Genomic DNA, 26963 nt, shown 5'->3' on the forward strand with positions numbered 1-26963 from the left:
CAATCCTCCATTCATATCGTTATACAGAGTAATTTAGACAAAGCAACACTTCGCAAATATATATATATATATACGAGAGCAAGTACTCGCGCGTTGCGACAGTAAAATGATGAGGTGATAGGTCATAGGAGGTTATATGTCATAGACTGTCATAGCCAAATGTCTTAGTCGTACGGGCTCCACCCTCGGATTTAAAAATTCGTCGAAAGTATATCAAATGACATCTCTAATGAAAGAGCATGAAATTTTAAGAATACCCATATAAATTTTATAATTTATCGATTTACGGTTTTTGACATAGAAGATTTTGAAAGAATTAGAGGAATAAAATGATTTATGGAGGAGAGAGAAAGTTGTATGCATTGATGTATAACACATCATGCATTAATATGCGTATATTGTTGAAATTGAATGTTAGAAAGTTGAAAAGTGGATTTGCTTTATAATATAACGAGAGTAAGTACCCGCGCGTTGCGGCGGTGAGATGGTGGGGGTGATAGCTAGGTTAGAGAGTGTGATAGTCAAATGTCTACGGCGTCCGCCCTCCGCCTTCGGATTTAAAAATTCGTCGAAAGTATATCGAATGACATCTCTGACGAAAGAACATGAAATTTTAGGAACACGCATACAATTTCTATAATTTATCGACGTATGATTTTTGAGATAAAAGATTTTGAATGAATTAGAAGAATAAATGATTTATGGAGGAGAGAGAAAAATATAATTGGTTGAGATTTGAGAAGAGAGAAAGGGTATTATGGTTATTTTAGATAAATATAGAATAGATGAGAGGGGTATTTTGGGGATGTACTTAAAATCAATATTAAAATTTCAATTCAATGTTGAAAATCTGGAAGGAATCTGCTTTATAATATAGTATAGATATAGATATAGATAGGGGTTGAATATTATAATTAAGTAATTTAGACAAAGCAACACTTTGTAAAAATTTATATATACAATGTCATTAATTAAGTATCATAATTTAACTCAAATGACTATAAAATGGTCATAACTAGCTTCTGCGGGAAAAGTCTATATAATTATCCCTCATCATGTAGCTAAATCTCTTGACCTTTAATCAGTAATAAAATGTTTTCCTTTTGGATGCATAATTGGTAAGGCACAAGGTATAGTCAAGCCAAATTGAGCTGAAAGTTAATCACTCAAATTGAACCGAATAAGGATGGATTTTGATACGGAATTTGACACATTTAGTGTCTTATTTCCAAAAAGTTATCGTCTTAGAGTTTCATATTTGACACGGAGAAAACATTTTATAAGCCTAACATTAAGACTATGTGGTATGAGGCATCCCCTTGAGAGGGGTCTTCCGACATGTGGCGCCAACTAAGCAAAGAGTCATTTTTCAAAAATTAGTGGTATGAAGCAACTCTAGTGGATAGGGGGGTCTTTCGCCACGGAGCAAAAACAATGATTGTCTAATTATTAATTTATTTGTCTAGTTTTTATATTTTTAAATATTATTTTACACTAACTAAATATAAAATACATAAAATTATCATACACAAAATTAAAAATCTTAAATAAAAATAGAATAGTAATAATAATAAAATTCATTATATAACATAAAAACTCATTAAAAAATGACGTTTGAAAATTAAATAAAAATTTATAAAACATAACAGAACTATAAGTTATAATTGATCAAATCTTTAAAAATACAAAACTAAAAGCTAAAAACAAACTATATATATTTATAAGGGTGGTTTTTGAAAAATACATGAAATTTTAAGGTTTAAAGTAAAATTATTAAATTATAATAAAAAGAAAGAAGCATGTGTGGTTGTAAGTTGTCTTCTTCCCCATCTCTTATTTGCATATATACACAACCTATAAATATGAACCAGATATTTGACAAAAGAAAGAAAAAGCTAGAAACTCACTTTGTTCTCTTGGAGATCGGAATGCACAAAAAACAACAAGGAAAAGTGGGCGTCCAAAACCAACCGTGGATCATAGTTTGACCAGTCGGAACGCGATCCCGGGACCATGTACACGGCGTTCATGCCGCGTTTGAGGGCCGAACCCCCCCCCCCCCCCCCCCCCCAATGCTTCACATCGTATGGTCTAAAAATATTAGTGATTCAAGAGAGTGTTTTTTGTTTTGTTTTTTTTTTTATGACATTCTAATCTACCCCTATTTTTAAATTACATGCATGGACAAAGCCCAAGATCGACTCTAAAAAAAAACCCCTATTGATCCACTCCACTAATGGAAAGTCGGTTTCATGTTCTTTTGAACGGAATGTCGTTTTATGATGAATGGCTGTGAATTGACACTTTGACCAACAATATATGCAACTACACAAACGGGAAGCCGTCAGGCAATAGACAACTAATTAGACATAAACTCCAACAGATTTCCAATCTGCAACCTTGATCAAGCATCCAAATCATACATTTTCTTGATATATATGATGACCCTTAATTGCAAAACTATGTCTACCTAATAGTAGAATTTGCAGTCCATTTAGTTTACTAAATTGAACAACTTTTGCTCATTCGTTTAAAGGAGTAAAAGGAAAATAAATGCATATACACTATGCAGTGATATATAATACGAATACTTTTTCTATAATGGTTTTTTAAGCTTTTCAATTTATATATTTAAAGAATGGGAAGCTTAATTAGAACCGAATCAATTGGTTTGAGTGGATTTGCATTCCTAATATCAAGCTATTGTGCTCGATCTTTTGCATTAATTCAATGTTAAAAGATCTCATTTTGTTGCATTTTTATGAATTGGGTTGATATTTGGAACGGAGGTGTCAATGAAGGTCAGCCCATCTGATGAGAGGTACTCTCGGTTTTTTACCTAAAATCTTGAATTCGATCCTTATGGATGACAAAACTTTAGAGTTTTTCACTCTGAATACTTGTAATGACTCATGTTAACATCTCGTTATCTAGAGTACGTGCAATACTTCACTATTATACGGTGACATTTCCTCAACGTCGTATACCGAAGGAATGTTTGGAAAAAAAAATTGAAACAGAGGTCCATACTCATACACAACCATAATCTTATGTTATAAGACAATTTAACCCATTGACAGGTTTAATTAATAAAAAAGATTATATTATGGTTTCTTTGAAACAATTAATTGGGTTTCCAACAATATTCGCCCATTTCCATCTTAACTTTATAAATCCCGGTCCACCATTGCATGTGATGAGATTGGAACATACTAGCTAACGATATTGAAATAGAACATTAACATTGCATGAATTAAATCGTTGATTAGAGCTTAATTATAAGAACAAACTACTGTACTTGGTTGTGGTTCATTTGATTTCATGAAGAATACTTGGAGTTAAAAGCAAATCCACATCAAAATAGAAAATAAAGACCAAACCTTAACCGTGATTAACATCAACTAAAAAGTCGATATTCAGATAAAAAAGGAAAAAAAAAGTCGAATGAACCTAATCACTTGAGTGTATCTTTGAGAGGTGTTCCGGTCAAGAAATGTTTAACCAGTGCAAGTGAAATCCTTGGTTTGTCACTTGGCACATGGTGACCCGCCCCACGAACTGTGGCAAATGTTAGATCCCCTTCACGAACTTCTGCATATCCACCCATCTGTGATATTATTCATGAAATTAAACTTCAATTCAGCCAATATTATATATATATATTAACTAAGTAATCAAGTAAGATAAAGCCAACGAAATCATATTCACCTCCCCATGATGATCAAGCCATGGATGCCATGGAGTCTTTATAGATAGATTCATTAAATTGATGGAGTACTTAGTCGACGTGACCGGTAATCTTCCATCAGTATCACCACTACAAGAAAACAAATTAATCATACCTATGGATTCATTCACATTGATTGACTCTGTATGAAATTAATTCGATCAAGTACATCCACACACGAAGGTTATTTATCTCCATGAGTTCCTTAAGAACTGGAATCACCGTCGTAGGACTATCAAGCCAATAAGTGAACAAAATCCTGCATAATTAGATGCTATACATATTAGTTAGGTGTACATCAGTTCCTCCAAATTATAAAGAAGATGTAGCTCTAGTCCATAATCAAATGGCAAAATTAGGTACTTACACGCTACAAACTTGCCAATCATAATCAAGTTTTGTGACATTCGCATGGATAGCTTCTTGAACATCTGCACGGTTCATATAAGCATTGGTGTAGAAATCGATGCACGGATCAATAACCTGCGACTATTTGCACGCACCAAATATATAGAAGCATATTACTCATTATATAAATTAACTTTATACATATGTTAAATTTTAGTATCTAGCCTTAGTGAATAAGAATTTAATATATTACCATCGGCTTGGGTCTAGAAGTAAGATTTCCGTCGACGCATACAGGGGCATAAATGTTGTAGAGGTCAATATAAGCAATATTATGTTGCGCGACTCTATCGGCATCGTCACAGGCAATAGGTCCCATGGGATGCATCTTACTACGTCCCTCGGAAAAGTCACAATACTTATGGATCTGTTCATTTGTTTCATCTGACATGAGAGCATGCGTCTGATGATAATCATACATCCCTATGATATCCGTTGGGTCGTTGATTGCTGCATTTCCAATCTATATATATATATATATATGACATACAGGGTTAATATCTGAAAACCAATTTAGCTAAACGAAAATTTTCATGTATAACTTTCACATATAAACATCAAGTTATAATTTAGAGGTTCTTATGTTTCTTCCAATTCAAATAGTTTTTACATGAATCTTATATGTATATATATATATATATAGGTTATAGGTAAAATAAAACAAGTATTAAAGTAAAACAAATAAAACAATAGGTTTCTTTTCATTGAAAATCACTGTGTATCATGAATCTTATTTGTTTTACTTTAATACTTGTTTTAAAGTACCCAACCCCGAGAGATATGTGTGTAACTAATTAAAAATTGGATGAAGTCATACGTACAAGGATTCCTTTCAGATTGATTAAGGTTTTGTTGGCCATCTTGTTGTTGTGAAGAATGGTTTGTGCAAGCTGAGGCACATAGTGTCCAGCATAGCTTTCGCCTGCGATATAAAACTCCCTTCCTTTGTACTCTGGAAATCTTTCCAGCCAATTCAATAGGAACACATAATTGTCAGCCGCGGTTGCATAATCACTAAAGTTATAAGACTCATCCCGATCAGACTGGTTTGAATACGAAAATCCTACACCTGCTGGCGACTCCAAAAACAAAACATTCGCCGCTAAAAAGAAACAAAAATATAATCAACACTTGTTATCTTTTTACTATATATATATATGTAACATTTACACTAATAATCTTGATTTCATATTATTGAATACAAATATGTACGTGTACGTAATAGTACCATGATTCCATGCAAATTTATTTCTGTGAAGAGTTTGGCCATCACTATTGACACGGAATGGCCCAAGCTCTCGCATGGCTCCATAACCAACCGAAGAACACCCCGGCCCTGAAATACAATTATAATTAGTCCATATATATGAATCATATATATGTTGTTAAGGATAACTAATTAACTAACAAACAAACAATGCACCGGCCATTTTTAACTAATTAACTCTACTTTGTACGTACCTCCATTGAGCCAAAGAAGAAGTGGTAACGACTCCTTTGCCTTCACAGCTTCAACAAAGTAATAGTAAAGAGCCCGACCATCAGATTCATCGATGGTAACATATCCACCGTACTGGTCGAATCTAACGTATGGCTGACCCGGAAACTTGTGGATTTTATCTTTGTTCTTAAGGCCTTCTTGGGGAAGAACAACCCTCGCTAATTTATTCACAAAGAGTGACGGCTCGAAATGGCTACTAGTATTGATTGCCGAATTAGGTGACTTTTTGATCTTGTAAAGATGGTCAAGAGCTTGTGTTTGTTTGATGCTTGTGGCGTGTCGACCTTCACATAAAAGACTTGAAATAATGGAGATAAGTACTGTGATCAAAAAGATCGTTTTCTCCATTATTGTTAGTATAGTAATTAGTGTAGATGGAGAACTAGAAATAGGGTCTGTGTTACACGTTTATGTGGAATATATACAGAAAAAACAAGACGAGAAAACTGGAATTGAAGTAGTGTTTACTTACTATACGATATATCTGCCAGTTATATTGCGATATGGAAGTGACTAATAAATTGCATTATATGAAATTCAAATTTGAACGATGATAGTATATAATTAATGTAACTAATTTTAAGTTAATTAGGGACCAGAATTTCTGAAGAATTCTTTTAAAATATTATATTATTATCATAATTAAATTATAATCCCGCGTAATACGCGAGGTTTTGATAGTGACAGCCTTAATAAAAATTAATTTGGTACGTGGTTAAAATTTTTTATACCTTGCTGTTAGAAAATCAAGGATGATTTTTAATATATAATGTATAAGTTTATAAGTATGTAATAAGTTGTTAGTGACATAAGCTATCATTATCATTTTTCTCAATCTTTATCTTTATCTTTATCTATATATATATTAAAAGGCAACTGACATAACCTCAATTGACTAATCACAAATCTTCATTTTTTAAAACTAACTAAATCAACACGGTCCAAATTAATTTACACTTTTTGATTTTTCATCATCAATTTACACATTTAACCCAATTTAAAATAATATGTTTAAAATAATTAATACTTTACTACATAATGTCTATCTAATAGCAAAAAATATACTTCTAGTTAAAAGTTAAGAAGTTGTATGATGGAAATACTACTGAACTATTATTATAACCTTACTCGCATTTGAAAAAACATATACAAATGAGAATCTTCGAAAGTTATTTTTATTTTCATATTAAAAAAACACGTTTTAAACTACTTGGGGGTTGGGGTTTTGGGAGTGGGGTTGTTGTCGGGGTGTGACGGGGGCAGAGCATGAGTTGAGAGTTAAAAGGTTTTTAGAATTTAAAAAAGTAATAAAAAAGTTTTTTATAATTTTTAATTAAAAAGGTGGAAACAATGTTTATGTTTTATTGGATAAACTATGATTTGATGATGTTTTCTTTTCCATCATGTTCTTTATAGATAGATTCATTGAAGTGATGGATACTTAATCGACGTGATCGGTAATTTTCCATCAGTATCACCACTATAAGAAAACAAAATCATACCTATGGATTCATTGACATTGATTGACTATATATGAAAGTTAATTTGATCAAGTACTTTCGGTGAAATTATAGATTACCTATACATCCACACACGAACGTTAACATTCCATGAATTGAATCGTTGATTGGAGCTTTCCATTATTAGAGGAATCACAAACAATGCACCGGCCATTTTTAATTAATTAACAGATTGAGTGTTCTACTTTGTACCTCCATTGAGCCAAAGAATAAGCGGTAACGACTCCTTTGCCTTCACAGCTTCAACAAAGTAATAGTAAAAATCCCGACCATCAGATTCATCGATAGTAACATATCCACCAAACTGGTCGAATCTTACGTATAGTTGACTCGGAAACTTGTGGATTTTGTCATTATTTTTGAGACCTTGAGGAAGAACAACCGTGGCTAATTTATTCACAAAGAGTAACGGCTCGAAATGGCTACTAGTATCCATAAAAAATTGTTTATACTGTATTTGATTACATGTATCTCGAACTTAAATAGGGCTCATTAGATGAACGGATGATTCAAAAGAAATATTTTAGAAGTACTCATGTCAAATATGGAAATATTTTAAATTAAAAGAATTTCACAACACAATGATTTCAAAAACACATTAAACAGTTATACATATAGTGGAGTGTCACAAGTACGAACTCTGAAGATAAAAAACTATGAAGTATTAAAAAAAGTTTAATAGATTGGAAAATACTTCAACTTATCCCGAATGTCTTTTATACGACCATACTTTAAAAATGTTTAATATAAGGATTAAAACCATTAAAAACTTATTTTTGGAGTCTATCTTTAGGTACCCGGTTACCTTTGATTTTTAAATTATTATTTTTTTTATATTAATGCTTATATGGCTATTCCATGTCATCATATACCGAATAAGTCAAAGTCATCTATATTGTTGTATCCATACAAACCAATATTCTAAAAATGTCCATCCAAACTGTAGGCAAAATTAATCTGCTAATCTGCCCATGAAAGTGCTGAACACCATAATCATTTCATCTGGGATGAAGCAACCGTCGACCATAGTATCTCCAAAATCCATCAATATCTCCAAAATCCCAATTAAAAAACAAATACAAATCAAAAATGGAAGTTTCATCAATTCCCTGAAATATAAACAAAAGAACATCATTAACATTATCAAAATCATATTCATCCGAAGAAATAAAAGTTACTAATTTGTAGATCTAATTAAGGACAAGGTGGTCGGATGCATATGTCGGAGATTGTCACGGTGGTGGAGGTCGCTCAAAATTGGATCTTGTGAAATAGGGGGCGATGTGGTGGTGACTTGCAGGTGGTGCAGCGGCAACGATGCGACGTGGGGGTAGCGGCAATTTTTATCGGTTTCGATAATCATAATAGACATTTTAAAAGTATAGCGATATAAAAGACATTCGGGACAAGTTAGAGTACTTTTCAATCAATTAGCCTTAAAAAAAACAACATAACTAAAAAAATATTATTAAAACATAAATGAAAAACTGAGTAACAATGTAAAAACAATTTTAAATATCTTATTATACTGAATAAAAAAAAAACTTAGAGTTGTAAAATTAAAAATATTAAATGATATTTACAACCTTTTAAACAAATGTACTTGATCTCAAATACTTCATAGCAAGATACCGAAGCAGCGACGGAGCTCAAACAATAGTAGCATAGCATCCATGATATAATAATATAAATAATGTTTTGAGTCTATTGTGGGTGGAAATTGGAATTTTCCTTTATAGATATAGATACAAGGTTCTGTGCGGATGTCTCCTTAATTAGTTGCAATGTCAAAGTGGAAGTGTTTAAAGAACTTGTACGTGTGGCTGTTATTGTGGCTTAAGATTAGCGTAAAAGATTAGATGGTGGCAAGCAGCAAAGTGGAGATTTAAAAACAGTGCAAACAAGGAAGGTAAGGCTAAGAATTGAACATGATTAAAAGTCAAAATTAATGATAGAGGAAACGACTCGAACGCTAGAATATCCCATTTCAATCAAGCAACAACAATCGACCAAAACAGACAAATCCAATAGTACTTAACAATCAAATTGTTAAATTATGCCCAACACACTCTGGACGAGTGACACCTTTACCGGTACAATAGTCATAATACAAATATTTCTTTCGGACATTATCATATTTTTTCTTTTGACGAGGGTTTATCTGCCAGTACTTTTCTATATTCCACCGATATTTCGTGGAATAACAGTCTTGGTTTGGGATATTTTGATCTGAAGGGCACCCATCAATATGAAAATATTGAAAATGGGCCTGAAATGGTGAATGCGACCAAATGATTTTGGTTTTTCCTCCATCAGTGGCCCAAGACGCGTTCCATATGCTTATGTGCACTTGCATTGGCAGACTTGGGTACCCGATTACACTTGTGTAGTTGTCGTTCTTGAATATTCTTATTGGTGTGTCATCGACAAAAAACCTGCAATGATACAAGGAAAAATGCTTAATAAATACCCGTTGACTCGTTTCTACCACCTTTTCATCTAATTAAGTAAAGATGACTTTGTAATTAACATGATTATGATATGTTTTCTAGTGAGCCGAAGATCTTTTAACTTACCCTCGGGTAGAGTTACGTCTATTTATATTTTACCTCTTCATATCCAACTTACCTAAGAATTGAGTACAATATCTAGGCATAATGAATTTTCTCAATCAGTTGCAAGCCTTGTTAGGCTAGTTAGTAAAGCTATCTCAAAACAAGAGTTATTATTTACTAGCTTCTTTTATATTACTTCTCTTGCAATAATAAGAAGACATGTGTGCTCACACAATTTGGTGTTGGTTCCATAGAATTCTGTATTCATGAAAATCTGCTGTGGGATCAAACCAAAGATAGATTCCTTGTTCTCTCCCGCCAATGCCATTTATGATCACATTTGTTTGCAACTTAATCTTCTTGCCTGGCCTGTTTCCCAAGAACTCGAAGTCTAACTCATCATGTACGTCGCCTATATCTCTATGCAGCTGCATTGCGTCATACAAAGGTAAGTGATTATCACAATAGCTTTTAAAACTTATAAAAGTAAAATACGGAAAGTTTAAAGTTTTTATGTGTACATAAAAAGCTGTGACAACGCCTGCAGAATCCTTAGGAGGTACTTTAATCATCATTCGAAAGAATCCAGACCCATAGTAAGCTTTTGACATAAATCCACACCCTATAAATATATTAATACTCCAAATCAGAAACCACAAATTATAAATATTGAATGCATACATAACAAAACTGTTTTACAATGGTGATGCATGTTAACTAAAGTTGTAAAATGTAGTTTTATCGATCGGTTAGAAACCTTATCTATGTTAATTCACCATTATACTAACGCTTAGAGATACTTTTAGCTTATCCTGCGCGCCTAAAGAAAAGGTGCATACAAAATTGTGATCTTCAATACTTGAGGGCCTAACCATTTTTACCTTAATTATTTTAAATAATATATATACACAAGTTCTATAGCTACAAATCCCGATAATTTATAAAACCTGAAAATCGTTCCAAGGACAACTGAACTTCTTGTCCACCTTTGAGATATGAGATATGATCTCTGCCCCAAGATACTTCATAATTTATATGAATACTTTCATTTTGCGAAGTGGCAACATTAAAAAACATTTCAAAAAAAATGAGGACGATCATCATCTTTGGAAGAAAACTCATCATATTGATACACATAAATCCAATTAGTTTGTTACGGGGTGTAGGGAAATGAAGATGATGATATATGTTTGTATGTATATGAGGAAGAGATGTCAAAGTCACTTTGTTTACGAGCAATTTATAGATTGAGTAAAGTGTTGATTCGGTAAGTTGTAGGAATCAAATGACTAGTGTTGAACACTCTTGACATGACCAACCTACCCTGCAATGCACAAATGCACATGATCTGATTATGCCTCTTTGAGGTTGTTATGCAAGTTCATATGTTATGTATAAGAAATCTTGAAATACCAGAAACTATCTAATCACATAAAACATATTTGAATTGTTACTCTAAATTTTAGAACGTTTTTTATTTATGGGTAAAGGTGAGTTAGATAAGTCATGACATCTATACGTTTATCATGTTTGAGTTTTTCTTATAGAGAAACAAATAATCCATATAGTTATGTCATCCTTGAACCCATAATCTCTTGGTTATTACAATACCTCCATTCATATTGTTATACAAAGTAATTTAGACAAAGCAACACTTCGTAAATATATATATACATATATATATGGAAAAGGTACAAGTGAGAACACATATATGGTGAGAACCGTGGGAACCATTGAAAAATTATCTCTATGGGTTTGCCCTTAGAGTTAAGGGCGTACCGTATACAACCGTCACCATCTCTTGGATTGTCACATATCAAATCCATACCATTCCCATATGCGTCCGGTGACAACCCCTTTAAACGGATGAGGGAAACGCCCGCTACCGTATCCGTACGTTTTCTTAACCCTTAATCCATATGATTTTAAAAAAAAAAAGAACGAATCTTTACAACAAAGCATTTTTAAGCAGAGTATTTAATACTAACAGTTAGTTAAAACTATGTCTACCTAATAGTAGAATTTGCAGTCCATTTAGTTTACTAAATTGAACAACTTTTGCTGATTCGTTTAAAGGAGTAAAAGGAAAGTAAATGCATATATACTATGTGGTGATATATAATACTTTTTCTATCATGGTATTTTTAAGCTTTTCAATTTATATATTTAAAGAATGAGAAGCTTAATTAGAATTGAATCAATTGGTTTGAGTGGATTTGCATTCCTAATATCAAGCTAGTGCCGATCTTTTGCATTAATTGAATGTTAAAAGATCTCATTTTGTTGCATTTTTATGGAATTGGGCTGATATTTGGAACGGAGGTGCCACCCAACTCATCAGAGTTATTCTCGGTTTTTATTTAAGGTCTTTAGTTCGATCTTTATGGATGATAAAACCTTAGAGTTTTCCCCTCTGAATACTTGTAACAGCTCATGTTCAACATCTCGTTGTCTAGAATACGTGCAAGGCTTCTCCATTATACGGTGTGGTTTCCTCGACGTCGTATACCGACTGAATATTTGAAAGAAAATATTTGAAATGGAGATCCATACTCATACACAACCATAATTTTATGTTATAAAACAATTTAACCTGTTGACGGGCTTAATTAATAAAAAAAAAATTATATTATGGTTTCTTTGGAACAATTCATTGGGTTTCCAACAATATTAGCCCATTTACATCTTATCTTTATAAATCCCGGTCCACCATTGCATGTGATGAGATTGGAATATACTAGCTAACGATATTGAAACAGAACATTAACATTGCTGAATTAAATCGTTGATTAACATACTACTCGTACTTGGTTGTGGTTCATTTGACTTCATTAAGAATACTTGGAGTTAAATGCAAATCCACATCAAAATAGAAAATAAATACCAAACCTTAACCGTGATTAACATCAACTAAAAAGTCGATATTCAGATTAAAAAAGAAAAAAAAAAAGTCGAATGAACCTAATCACTTGAGTGTATCTTTGAGAGGTGTTCCGGTCAAGAAATGTTTAACCAGTGCAAGTGAAATCCTTGGTTTGTCACTTGGCACATGGTGACCCGCGCCACGAACTGTAGCAAATGTTAGATCCCCTTCACGAACTTCTGCATATCCACCCATCTGTGATAATATTCATGAAATTAAACTTCGATCGTCCAATACTTTATATATATATATATATATATAGGAAGTGAAGGTGGTGCTATTAGGCATCTACGTTAGGTGAAATCCCTCTCACATGTTAATTTTTTAATCCATAAAAATCATGAGGCCCCATTATAGATTAAAAAATTAGCATGAAGGGGATTTCACTCCAATTGGGTGGTGTTGTCTCACACCTTCACTTTTCCCTATATATATATATATATATATATATTAACTAGGTAATCAAGTAAGATAAAGCCAACAAAATCATATTCACCTCCCCTTGATGATCAAGCCATGGATGCCATGGAGTCTTTATAGATAGATTCATTGAAGTGATGGAGTACTTAGTCGACGTGACCGGTAATCTTCCATCAGTATCACCACTACAAGAAAACAAAGTCATACCTATGGATTCATTGACATTGATTGACTATATATGAAAATTAATTTGATCAAGTACTTTCGGTGAAGTTATGGATTACCTATATATCCACACACGAAGGTTATTTATCTCCATGAGTTCCTTAAGAACTGGAATCACCGTCGTAGGACTATCAAGCCAAGCAGAGAAGATGTAGCTATACATATTAGTTTGGTGTACATCAGTTCCTCCAAATTTAAAAAGAAGATGTAGCTCTGGTCCATTATCATATATATATATATATATATATATAGGGTGACAATCAAATGAGATCCAAATTAAAATGAGAACAAATGAGAACACTTAAAAACTACATTTTGATGCATTAAAAGTCCATAAAACTAACATAGTGCTTAACTAATTATCATTATTTGAGTGTTTAACAAAACATTGATCCGTCAAAATCGAAAAAATCACGTATTTTGTTGGATGCATCAAGTTATTTTGAGAACCCTTTTTTTGCGAGAACTTTTGAGAACTTTTCAAATCAAGCCCAACAGATGATTGTTCTTTACATGAAAATTGTTTTTTGATTGTTTTTCTGAATAACTTATGTCTAATTTTGAAGTTTATAATTGTGTAGGAGCATGAATTATTATCCGTTATACAATTATATGGAGATTTGGATTCTTGATCACGTGTGCACGAAAATTACTATGATCACATGTATGTAAGTCGATTACATGTAATCATAGCAATATTCGTGCACATGTGATCAAGAATCCAAATCTCCACATAATTATATAACGGATGATAATCCATGCCTCCACACATTTATAAACTTCAAAATTACACATAAGTTGTTCGGAAAACAATCAAAAAAAAATTTTCATGTAAAGAATAATCATCGGTTAGGCTTGATTTGAAAAGTTCTTAAAGGTTCTCGCAAAAAAAAAGGTTCTCAAAATAACTTTTCACTGTATATATATATAATATATATATATATATATAATATGTTATTAACTAAAATCATTACAAATTTTAACAATTATCCAAAAATTAAGCAATGGGTCAAGAAAGACTTAGGTATAGCGATTGAAATTGAAATATTAGATAATTTACTAGACTATCAAGAGTTGATCAACCAATTTGTTACACGTATAACATTTATCATTGTTTTTTTTTATCTTAATATATGTAATTATATTTGTTGCACCCATCTTCCAGGGTTTTTTTTTCCTCGCCCGAGGTCCATAAATCCTCAGATACGGCTAGTTCCTCCAAATTAAAAAGAAGATGTAGCTCTAGTCCATAATCAAATGGCAAAATTAGGTACTTACCCACTACAAGCTTGCCAATCATAATCAAGTTTTGTGACATTCGCATGGATAGCTTCTTGAACATCTGCACGGTTCATATAAGCATTGGTGTAGAAATCGATGCACGGATCAATAACCTGCGACTATTTGCACGCACCAAATATATAGAAGCATATTATTATACGGAGTATAAATTAACTTTATACATATGTTGAATTTTAGTATCTAGCCTTAGTGAATAAGAATTTAATATATTACCATCGGCTTGGGTCTAGAAGTAAGATTTCCGTCGACGCATACAGGGGCATAAATGTTGTAGAGGTCAATATAAGCAATATTATGTTGCGCGACTCTATCGGCATCGTCACAGGCAATAGGTCCCATGGGGTGCATCTTACTACGTCCCTCGGAAAAGTCACAATACTTATGGATCTGTTCATTTGTTTCATCTGACATGAGAGCATGCGTCTGATGATAATCATACATCCCTATGATATCCGTTGGGTCGTTGATTGCTGCATTTCCAATCTATATATATATATATATATATATATGTATGACATACAGGGTTAATATCTGAAAACCAATTTAGCTAAACGAAAATCTTCATGTATATCTTTCACATATAAACATCAAGTTATAATTTAGAGGTTTTTATGTTTCTTCCAATTCAAATAGTTTTTACATGAATCTTATATGTATATATATATATATATAGGTTATAGGTAAAATAAAACAAGTATTAAAGTAAAACAAATATAACAATAGGTTTCTTTTCATTGAAAATCACTGTGTATCATGAATCTCATTTGTTTTACTTTAATACTTGTTTTACAGTACCCAACCCCGAGAGATATGTGTGTAACTAATTAAAAATTGGATGAAGTCATACGTACAAGGATTCCTTTCAGATTGATTAAGGTTTTGTTGGCCATCTTGTTGTTGTGAAGAATGGTTTGTGCAAGCTGAGGCACATAGTGTCCAGCATAGCTTTCGCCTGCGATATAAAACTCCCTTCCTTTGTACTCTGGAAATCTTTCCAGCCAATTCAATAGGAACACATAATTGTCAGCCGCGGTTGCATAATCACTAAAGTTATAAGACTCATCCTGATCAGACTGGTTTGAATACGAAAATCCTACACCTGCTGGCGACTCCAAAAACAAAACATTCGCCGCTAAAAAGAAACAAAAATATAATCAACACTTGTTATCTTTTTACTATATATATATATGTAACATTTACACTAATAATCTTGATTTCATATTATTGAATACAAATATGTACGTGTACGTAATAGTACCATGATTCCATGCAAATCTATTTCTGTGAAGAGTTTGGCCATCACTATTGACACGGAATGGCCCAAGCTCTCGCATGGCTCCATAACCAACCGAAGAACACCCCGGCCCTGATATACAATTATAATTAGTCCATATATGTGTATGTATGTATGAATCATATATGTTGTTAAGGATAACTAACAAACAAACAAGCAAATGGTAAGGCCTTTTAATTAATTAACAGATTCAGTGTTCTACTTTGTACGTACCTCCATTGAGCCAAAGAAGAAGAGGTAACGACTCCTTTGCCTTCACAGCTTCAACAAAGTAATAGTAAAGAGCCCGACCATCAGATTCATCGATGGTAACATATCCACCGTACTGGTCGAATCTAACATATGGCTGACCCGGAAACTTGTGGATTTTATCTTTGTTCTTAAGGCCTTCTTGAGGAAGAACAACGCTGGCTAATTTATTCACAAAGAGTGAAGGCTCGAAATGGCTACTAGTGTCGATGGTCGAATTAGGGGACTTTTTGATCTTGTAAAGATGGTCAAGAGCTTGTGTTTGTTTGATGCCTGCGTGACGACCTTCACATAAGCAACTTGAAAGGGAGACAAGTGCTATTAGAATAATCGTTTTCTCCATTATTGTTAGTATAGTAATTAGTGTAGATGAAAGAAGTAGTTTTTACTTACTAAACGATATATATGCCAGTTATATTGGGATACCGAAGTGAATCAATTATTTTATGATCTACGAATCTAGATTTGAACTTAGTATTGTAACAGAATTTAAGTTAATTTAGGGACCGGCCAGAAGAACTTTTTCATAATAATTATCAGAGAAAATGAAGTTCAATTCTAAATCATGTGATAACGATTGGAGTTTTGTTATCCGTAGAAAATGGGAAATGATAATGGTATCATTTCTTTTAATTAATTTACCAATATCATGTATTAGAAGCTTGTACAGTATGCTTTAAAAATTATACAGTATGGTAAATTAATCAAAAGAGATGGTACGGATATCACTTCCCAAAGAAAATTCTTTATACTGTATTTGATTGCATGTATCTCGAACTTAGCGCTCATTAGATGAACGGATGATTTAAAAAAGATACTCCGTATTTTATAAGTACTTGTGTCAAATATGAAAATATATATATATATATATATACTAATCTTAATACCCGTAAGATGGTAGGTATATAAATTGTATCATAAAAAAATTCGAATATGCCTTACATATGATCCGTGAGTATGAAATAAATCGTGGTTAAAATAAATCGATGATCGAAACTAAGTTATAATAAGCAGTAATGATAAATATAATACTCGTATATGTTTAGTTAAGATTTTGGATTTACTTTAAATTTATTTATAAATATAATCATAGTGAATTGTGGATGACAAATAGCCTTGTGATTTCGGATCGTAAATTCAATTTATTAATGACAATATTAATGACAATAAATTTATTAAGCGAAGAGTTAGAGTTTAATTCTAAGTCTAATAAGTAAATTAAATTTATATACAATTAAAAAAGCTAATTTAACAAAATAAATAAATTAAAAGGACACGTGTCGATCAAGGATATGTCAATCATGTTTTAGTTTATTGATAGATAGATAGATATCTATATCTATATCTATATCTATTTATAATATAAAGTTAGAATAATAGTTGCCTTTTAAGTACAAAGTTTATGAATATATTTATAATGTAATTTATGACTCTTTATTATTTTGATTACTCTTAATTAATAATCAATTAATAATGTATTTTCTATAATTTTGTTTAATTAAATACATTTATATTTACTTTATATTAAAAAAAACTTCAATTAATATTATAACTTAGTAAATAATCCTTTACATGTCCCACAATCCAAGCTCCAAAAGGCCCAAATAATTTTAGTTATAAATAACCCAGCTCTAAAAATGGGGAAGCTTTCTTCCCTCCTAAACAAAATAGTTATGGTCTTCAGGATATCTCTCGATATCTCTCAATTGTTTCATCCATCTTTCATATCCCAAAACGGCGATAGCTCTCTTTCTATTTTCTCTCTCAAAATAGTTGTGTTTAATTATAGATATACGATATATATAGTAAAAACAAGACGGGAAAACTGGAATTGAAGTAGTGTTTACTTACTATACGATATATCTGCCAGTTATATTGCGATATGGAAGTGACTAATTAAATTGCATTATATGAAATTCAAATTTGAACGATGATATATAATGTAACTAATTTTTAAGTTGATTTAGGAACCAGAATTCCAGAAGGATTATTGTATAATATTATATTACTGATCATAATTATTAAGTTCATAACATAAAATGAAGTTCTATATCTTGTGATAACGATAGGATTGAGTTTAATATCAAGAGAAGAGTAGAAGACCAACATAATATCATGTTTTATGATTTTGTTATTTTGATAACTAGTGTTAGTACGATGATGAATTAACTACACATATACATTATATTATTACTTTTTTTCATATAAAAAAATCTAAATCTGAACAAAATAAAATGTTTTGACGAAAATATATATATATATATATAATGACATTTTAATTACAGTAAATAAAGATTATACCACTTAAAATAAGTTAAATCTCAATGACAAGGTAGTCTTTCAATAATGAGGTTTAAGTTTAAATATCTTGTCGGAAGCAAGAACTACCTCTATTAATTCTCGTTGTGCCTTATGGACGGATTATTAAAAAATTTTCCCATCGTGTATTCGAAATAGTCATTTCTAATTCAAGAAAACTCGTTAGCGCGGACCCGATTAAGAAAACATATACTAAACCTCCCGTTGTCGAAACGCAACACGAAATTTGAAGCGAAATTCACCATTCAAAAATAATTATTTGAAATTATTTGTGACAACAAGTCTAAACAAAAGACTGATTCTTTCTAATTAAGTATGATCAACCTCAAAATTTAATATTACCTTATACTTTAGCCTGTATAATTTTATCTTTAAACGGTAAATAATTTTTTTTTATTTACAATATACGAGTAATATAGAATCTAAACTAACTAAAGAAATGAAAGAAAGAAACTGTTGAGTGCCGTTTTTTACAGGTTTTGAGTCTCAATGCCTCGACGCTGTATGGAGAGGTTAAGATATAAGCAGACCTTACCTTATTTAAATAAAAAGGTTGTTTCTATGTTCTAATTAAACGAGCATGGTACCCGCGCAATGCAGCGGCAGTAGTAGGGAAGACGGTCTGTTAGAGATTTTGGATAGTTACATAAAGAAAAAAAACAAAAAAGTTCAAGGACAAATCTGGTAATTCAAAGGCAGAATTATCTATAATAGAATATGTCATTTCTTTTATAAAGTATTATAGATAAAGATATGAAAAAATATATACTCAAATTTCAGAATATATTGATGATTTGCTTAGTTACTGATTAAATTAAATATAAGACAAATAAGTATCTTGTGTAGAAATTACAGTAATAGGTTAGAACGTTAGGTAAAGCTAAATTAATATTTTATGTCATTTTAATTTTATACATTAAAAAATCTAAAGTAAATTCATCTGGATTTTCTGATAAATTCTTAAATTCAATCCTGTGATATACTGATATATAAAACAAAATTCAGTTTTGGATTATTCTTTTTTTTATTGTCCCTTTAGTAGTGAATATGTTATATCTATAATTCCTTAAAATAAACGGAACTATTTATTTAAGTATTTCAGCATTTTTCTAATAAACGGATCATTTTTCTAGTTAGACTCAAAATGTTATTGAAAAGATATAGCGTATGCATGAAATTGTCGTAGAACCACTAAATGAATATAAAATGATTCGGTAAATCCAACCAAGTTACATCAGGTACAAAATGCACAGGGAGCAAGTAGCCATCAAATGTTTACAAAATAATATCAAAAGATGGCAAACGATCCTAAGCATAAAGTCCAAAAGTAGGGCAAATGAATCCGTGATCCAAGTAAGTCCAAGCCTGGGTACTAATGCAATCATCAATCATACTTCTTGTCCTTGATTCGCTGGATTACCTGAAAAGTGTACTAAATAAGGTCAACACTAGGTTGATGAGTTCGTAGTAATGGTTCACAAGGAACCATCCAAGCCACAATATGCATAAAGAATGAACGAGTCATAATATGTAAAATGTGTGAGTAAATCATAACTTACAACAGATCATTTCATCACATATGAAAGCAAGGAGGGTTACTCATGGCGCAACCTAGCCACATATTAATACATGTACAAGAGTCTAACCATGATAGTTAGAGAAAGCGAGTAAGTGAATCCAACAACAAACATCAACGAAGAATCATACATGTACCATGACAATAATGTGACTAATTTATACTCATTACCCACATCATTATTGGTCATTTATTTATATGTTTTAAGTCTACTTTGTGTGCATTTGGAGCGTTTATGGTGTTTGTTAGTGGTTTCAGGCGCTTAGCAGGTTACGTGGTCATTTGGCTCACATTTGGAAGACTATTGGCTAATACAATAATCCATGAAGTCGAGAGTTGATTTATGCAAAAGAAATGATGAAAGTGGCGAGTTGAAAGTTGAAAATGAAGTTATCGAAACCTTAGTGTTGACTGCGACGCAGTGGGCTATGTCATTGTACCACTGCGCCGCAGTGGTTACTTATGCATGAACAAGTTTGAGGCAGAGATATTTGGCTGCGCAGCAGTGGTCGTAAACGAGGGCGACTGCGGCGCAGTGTACGTTGGTCAACGGAGACGAGTCAAGAACTATGATTGCGCCGCAGTGGATGGCATGCACGAGCCCACTACGCCGCAGTCATCCATGTTGCATACGAAGGGAATTCCAGTAATATTTGGCTGCGACGCAGTGGAGGCCTTCACATGACCACTGCGCCGCAGTGGGGGGTTGGTCAACAAAAGTCAACGGCCGACTAAAAGCCTTATTTTTCAAGAGGTATAAATATAAACCCTAGGCACAAATTTCAAGGTATTCAAACTCTTTCTAGGAGCTGCTCTATCAGGATTCTTCCTTCTCCAATCAAGTGTTTCACTTAGGCGGACTCATTGAAGATATTACGGGCACCCATCTAGATCGTATCTACATTATTGTCTTGTAAATTATTTTCTTCAAACAATTGGTACTTCATGTTTCTCTTCCGTTTCTTTGATTATTGTGAATTGATCATGAGTGGCTAACTGTTTAATCATCCACCTTGATGAAACTAGACGGATAATGTGATTGCTATATTTTTAATTTAAAAGGGTTTATTTAATTATCGTTGTTCCGTGATCTTGATGGTTTTAATTCTTTTCATTTAATTAAAATCGATATTGGTTGCATATGATTCTTCGTTGGTGGTACCAGTCGAATGTGTATGTGATTTTAAAACGGTTACTTGTCTATAAGTAATTATCACTAGTTCATGGTATGATAGTGAATATCATTTTAAGTAAAGATTAAATTTGTCAACGTGATTGATATCGGTTGGTGGTACCACGTTATTGTCACATAGGTTCAATTGATAATTTGATAAGTCGATAAAAACTGATTGTTAGAAGAATTGTCCTGGTCTTGGTGGTACCGGCTTGGGTAATTCAACTAGTAGTCAGGTGAATCGATAAATTATTCATGGATGGTGGTACCACGTGAATAGTTTAATCTTGTCACGACTACCTTTCAAACTCTTAAGAATTTGTTCCTCATCAAATGCAATCACATTTGAAGTCAAGGGAAGTCAAGGTGGATGACTTTTAATTATTTTGTCTGAATCTTTCTTTAATTTTATGCAATCAATTGGCAAATCAATTTGTTTAATTGTCAAAGGGAATTTCGAGCAACACCTGTTTTCCAAACCATTTAACAAGCAACTAATCATTTCACAGTCCCTGAGAACGAACTCAGACTTACCTCTTTGCTATATTACAAACGATCGGGTCCACTGCCCGTGAGTGCGTAGTAGTTAGTTCTTTGGTAGTTTTAGTTTACAAATATTAAAGCTCGATTTGGCACATCAATAAGACAACCACAACCACAATGTTCTCAAGCATGGAATGCTTGGAGTTGTCGTACGAAAGCATGTTCTCAATTGTATGACACTTGGGAGTACGTGGTACAAATCATCAAGTAAGAATACTTGGAAGTACATCGAACCAATCATCAAGTACAAGCATAACCAAACAACCATAACACAAGCACATACACTTCCTATGACTCTACACTTAAGGAATCCTCGATGCTTATATATAGGGTCACCCGCAACCTTCCCATCACATCTTAAACTCTTTAAGGGTAGCGTCGTGTTCCATGTAACTATCCTAAACAATGCATAAATATCGCCAACGAAAGCATAATATCCAAAATTATAAGTATATCCGACAATCAAACCAACAATCAATCAAACAAGTACTTGCACACTTTTTAGCCCGAATCTCAAGCGAGTAGGGAGCTACGGAACTCACCTTAATTAAGCAACAATAGGTTAATATCAAGCTACAAATGTCCGACGATCGTCAAATGTCCACAACCAAAACATCAACAACGATCACAACCTACTTTACAATATCAAAATATCACAAGCTACTCGAATGGTAAAGTCTAGCTAGTTATGCAATGCCACAATCCCCAATAGTATATTAGTAGTGATCTCGGAACATTTGGGTAACAAACAAAGAGTTTTGGTTAAACACGTTTCAATGACTTAGCACCTAAATTTGACATGAAAATCAAAGTGTTCAAATTTGTGTTTTAACAACTCATTTGACATTTGTTTGATGATATAAGAGTTGTATATAAGTATCGGACCTTGAAGAAGTCGACCGATGATCAAACGAAAAAGACAGAGAAAGCGCGGACGATGCTGAAAACATCTTCCGCCCTTCCTTCAGAACGTCCGCCCCCAGATTTCAGCATCCGCCCCTGCAGATTCGAACCTAGACTCATTTTTGCTTAAAATCGAACATGTTAGACACAAAATCAAAGCTTTCCATCTCACCACTACTTGGTACATATATAATCAAAGGTAGAAAACATCTTGTTTCACAAACCCACTTCCAAAATCCGACTAAGAATCAAACCTAAGAACCAAAACCCTTGTATTTGACCTAATTTAGCTTTTGACCCAAAATTTGACCAAGATATGCAAGGGTTTGACTTAGAACATGATTACAAACATGAAATGATGCTTTTGAGTGAAGTTTAACTTACCAATTCGTGCACCAAAGTCCAAATCCGAATTTTGACCTAGTTGATGGGTTTTTCTTGCACTTGGAACTCTAGATTTTTGATATGATGAAGATAAAATGATAATGATGATGAATCTTGCATGTACTAATCTAGCTTGGATGACAATAAATGAGGTAGAAATCTTAGAGAGAGAGAGGTGTGTGTGTGTGCATTTAGTTAGAGAGAGAAGTGGGTGGATGAATGAATAAATCAATGCTATCTCAAATCGTTTAATATCGTTCCGTCAAATATGTGATCACTCAAACCGTTAAGCACTTCATACGTCATTAATTAAACTCGTTAGTCAAATTGTGCGTAAAGTCAAACGGTCAAAAGTCTCGGATGTTACACAATTACCCTTAAATAACCTTAACAACTATATTTAAAATGTTTATTTTTGCATCGTATTATATTTTTTTTCCATCTAATCTTCGACTTAAATCTAGATTGATAATCACGGTTAGATGTCTCATTGCCACATCTCTTGAAAGTAGCCTAAACAACTTGTATTACTGTTATGGCATCTTACGCGTTATAAAATGTTGTCTGTGGAACGCGCGTTACCCTTCTAGTATGTCATATAGGCATGTACTGGACCGCCAAGTGAATTTTGAAATCCGTGTGTAAAATCAAAATTTTAAAAGGGGGCCTATATAACAAAAATAATATGGATGTCATTGAACACAACAGAGTTCGTATCATAAAAGTAGTTAGAACATTTTCATTCTTCGTTGAATTCTGTCCTTCTTCGAGACGCCTTTTAGAAAAAATATTTATCAAACTAATATATAATTAAGAATTTTTTTTAGAAATGGAGGTCCGTTTTACATTTAGGACCCTATGCATTGCCCTATATAGCACTTGTCTTGATCTTCCACTTGGCATATACTATTCTTATTACTGTGTTGTTAGTTATGTGCTTATAACAATCCTTGCGTCTTAGCCTTCGAGGACGCATGACGTTTTAGGCCGGGGGTCGTCCTAACAGCTGCGTTTTGTTTGAACTTCGTATGGAGGAAGTGAAGACAGAGGGGAGTGAGTCGGAGGTGTTTCTCTCCTAATTTCTATATTTTCTTTGCCATATAAATGTACCGAAAATAACAAACATAGCTCGCGTGCCATGATTAATATATTTAGACGTACATAAATTTGTTGTACATCGATTTTTTAGGAATAATTGTAGGACGTGATTTTATTCAAAGTATAATAACTTTATGTATGTTAGAGTTAAATATAGCTCTTGGGGCTATGTTTATCAATTTTTTAAAAATAAGACAACCATGATGATGCCAATAAGGTTGGTGACTCATTAGCAAAGTCTTTGACCTTGGGAGGATTCACCTGGATTCGAGTCTCACTTCCCACATTTGTGGGTTGAATTAATAGAGGTTTTTTGAGAGTCCTGATTTCCAAACATACGTGTAATTTAGGAGTAAGAGTAGAAAAGAATGTCGTTAAAAATCGACCATGATGATGATGTAGTATATATAAAGGTTTCATTTTAGCCCCTAAAACAGGTTTAGAAGTTTTAATCTAATCTCTGAATTTTTATATAAATTTTATTAATTTGATATATTTGGTTTGAAGTTTTATTTTTGAAAGTTATTACTAATTAATATTTTATATGTTTTTATATAATATATTAATATTAATATTAATGTAATGTTTTTTGTTGAATAAAAGGTATTATTTTAAATGATAAAAAAAATTAATACAATAGTTATTCGATGACGTGACTAATTAGTCTCAAGAAGCCTTTTTTATTGGTAAGGAAAGTTATGAAAAAATTACTGGGCAATTTAACATTGTAATGGTATGGAAAAAGCTCTAAAAAACTTCTTAGCAATTAGCATAGGCTTTACAGTAAAAACAATATTTTACCACATAAAAAGTTACTTTTTGTGTATATCAAACACTTTCTTTTTTCTTATTTTTCTTTAAGATTTGCTACAATTGACTATAAACATGAACTATGGCTTTCTTTTATCTCACCTTCTATATATTCCGTTTTTTAATTAAAAGATTGAATGTAGTTGGTGCAGCGTATGCGGCTAGAAATGATTATAAACATGTGTATCCTTAAAGATCACCATTAAAGTACATTTACATCAAATGTGTATGCACGAAGTGTAGACTATGCTATGACGATTCAAGTACCCAATGTTGACCATCAGCCTTGACTCGCAAACGATTGACCCGAGCAAACATATTAACTGCTCTTCTAACACCTCTATTATCCGCAACAGTAAAATAATCATGCCCGAAAATAACCCCACCGGGCCTTAACAACTTATATGCCCGATTAATATCTGACCAAGCTGAATGAAAATCATGGCCCGCATCGACTTCAATCATGTCCGCAAACACACCCCACTCGCAAAGCCTCTCTAGAGTTGACCCAGTCGAGAATGGCAAGAAAATAATGGATTCGGTTGCGTTCATATAAACAACATTTTGAATGAATTGGTACAACAACATGGAGTCACCATTTATCATTTTAATATCTCGAAACTGACTTGGTAACCCGGGCCAACCACGAAAATCATCTATGCATAGAATTTGTGTATTTAGGCCGAGCTGACTAGTCAGCTCAGCCATGTGAATAGCAGAGGCACCTAAAAAAGTGCCTACTTCTATTATGATTTTGGGTTTTACTTTATGAATAATGTTTTTAAAAACCGGACCGGTTGACCCCCAACCTTTAATTCTCTTACGACGTAAGAGAGGTTTGATATGGGGCTCAGGGAAATTTCGATAAGGGGATGTCCCATTAAACAAACGGGTTAGGATTGTTTGACGTACGAGTTGGGATGGAACTGGGTCAGCACACTGAGATTGGAATTGGTAGTGGTCAATATCCGTGGCTTTTGGTGGTGGTGTATGATGCGGATCATACGATGGATTGTTCTTTGAAAGGGCCGATAAGTAGCCGAGGTAATACGACAAGAAGAGAATTATAAAGTACGCCACTGGCTTGGTAAAGCCACTTGGTAATCGAAAAACATGATCTCGAAACATTAGAAGGTAGTTTCGATTCATGCCTTGTACTTGATCACTAAGAGTGACCGATGATGTTTTGGTGGTGTTATTGTTTCGTTTGGTTGTGGTGAACAAAAAGTTAAGAGAAAGTTAGGATAATGTAAAGAAAAAGGAATGATTGGGTGATGATTGTTCATACATGAGTCGCTATTTGAACAAGTATGAAAATCGTTGAGAATAGGTTACAAATAGATATTGTTTCGTCTTCTATATATATATACTCATTCATTTTCTATATTTACTGAATATTTAGAATATTTATGTTTTTTTTAATGTACAGCGGATAAATGGTTAACATTTTTAATTTTGGTACACTTATGCTGGGTTTAAATTTTGGTAATGCCTTGAAGGTTTGCTCTTCCATGTATAAATAAATATAAAGTTATTAAGGCTATGAGGAGTGAGGGGGCAAATTGCCCGACGCCGCCCCTCGACGCCCCCTTTGTCGCTAGCTACACCGCCCCGAGGGGTGGCTTTGGTCAAAAAAATGGTCGGACGGCAAATTTGATCGCCCTTTGTTCTTCGAATTTCAAGGCAAAAGTAGTTGTTAAAGGCTATGTTGACCAACTTTCTTTTTTTTTTTTATTTTTATATAAATCTTTATATAAATACAACCAGTTCTCATTCATTTAATTCAAACTAAAACCATTTCTTCCTATATTTCTCTTTATATATTCTACACATACTTTTATATATTTCTCTCTAAATGGCACGTGCTTAGACTCGGTCCGAAAGAAATAAGTTTGGCAAGAGCTTGGGTCGAGGTGGCAGACGACCCGTTTTGCAGGAATTATCAAAAGGAACGTACGTTTTGGTCAAAAGTGACCCAGCTTTTCCCCCCTTATGAAAACCAACCATCCACATATCGAGATTCAGATGCGGT

General features: G+C 33.0%; 4 protein-coding genes across 4 annotated transcripts; all 4 read right to left on the reverse strand.

Moving 5' to 3' along the window:
- Positions 1 to 3438: 3438 nt before the first annotated feature.
- On the reverse strand, positions 3439 to 7592 carry LOC122597266 (serine carboxypeptidase-like 40). Its single transcript, XM_043769880.1, has 9 exons — positions 7349 to 7592; positions 5597 to 5920; positions 5364 to 5471; positions 4957 to 5237; positions 4329 to 4598; positions 4095 to 4216; positions 3897 to 3986; positions 3709 to 3817; positions 3439 to 3607 (listed from the first exon to the last, which is right to left on the reverse strand). The coding sequence occupies exons 1-9, from the start codon at positions 7590 to 7592 to the stop codon at positions 3455 to 3457; spliced, it is 1701 nt and encodes a 566-aa protein (XP_043625815.1). The 3' UTR covers positions 3439 to 3454.
- Positions 7593 to 9143: 1551 nt separating this feature from the next.
- Positions 9144 to 10886, reverse strand: LOC122596075 (xyloglucan endotransglucosylase/hydrolase protein 2-like). Its single transcript, XM_043768589.1, has 4 exons — positions 10659 to 10886; positions 10233 to 10333; positions 9943 to 10139; positions 9144 to 9591 (listed from the first exon to the last, which is right to left on the reverse strand). The coding sequence occupies exons 1-4, from the start codon at positions 10846 to 10848 to the stop codon at positions 9198 to 9200; spliced, it is 882 nt and encodes a 293-aa protein (XP_043624524.1). The 5' UTR covers positions 10849 to 10886; the 3' UTR covers positions 9144 to 9197.
- A 1780-nt stretch (positions 10887 to 12666) lies between these two features.
- Positions 12667 to 16467, reverse strand: LOC122597267 (serine carboxypeptidase-like 40). Its single transcript, XM_043769882.1, has 8 exons — positions 16089 to 16467; positions 15840 to 15947; positions 15433 to 15713; positions 14795 to 15064; positions 14558 to 14679; positions 13339 to 13434; positions 13131 to 13239; positions 12667 to 12829 (listed from the first exon to the last, which is right to left on the reverse strand). Exons 1-8 carry the CDS (start codon positions 16465 to 16467, stop codon positions 12677 to 12679), a joined length of 1518 nt encoding a protein of 505 aa, XP_043625817.1. The 3' UTR covers positions 12667 to 12676.
- An 8632-nt stretch (positions 16468 to 25099) lies between these two features.
- LOC122598088 lies at positions 25100 to 26248 on the reverse strand. Its single transcript, XM_043770695.1, has one exon. The coding sequence runs from the start codon at positions 26078 to 26080 to the stop codon at positions 25181 to 25183; it is 900 nt and encodes a 299-aa protein (XP_043626630.1). The 5' UTR covers positions 26081 to 26248; the 3' UTR covers positions 25100 to 25180.
- Between the last annotated feature and the right edge of the window lie 715 nt (positions 26249 to 26963).

Source organism: Erigeron canadensis, chromosome 4 (assembly GCF_010389155.1).
Source record: "Erigeron canadensis isolate Cc75 chromosome 4, C_canadensis_v1, whole genome shotgun sequence".
Lineage (NCBI taxonomy): Eukaryota > Viridiplantae > Streptophyta > Magnoliopsida > Asterales > Asteraceae > Erigeron > Erigeron canadensis.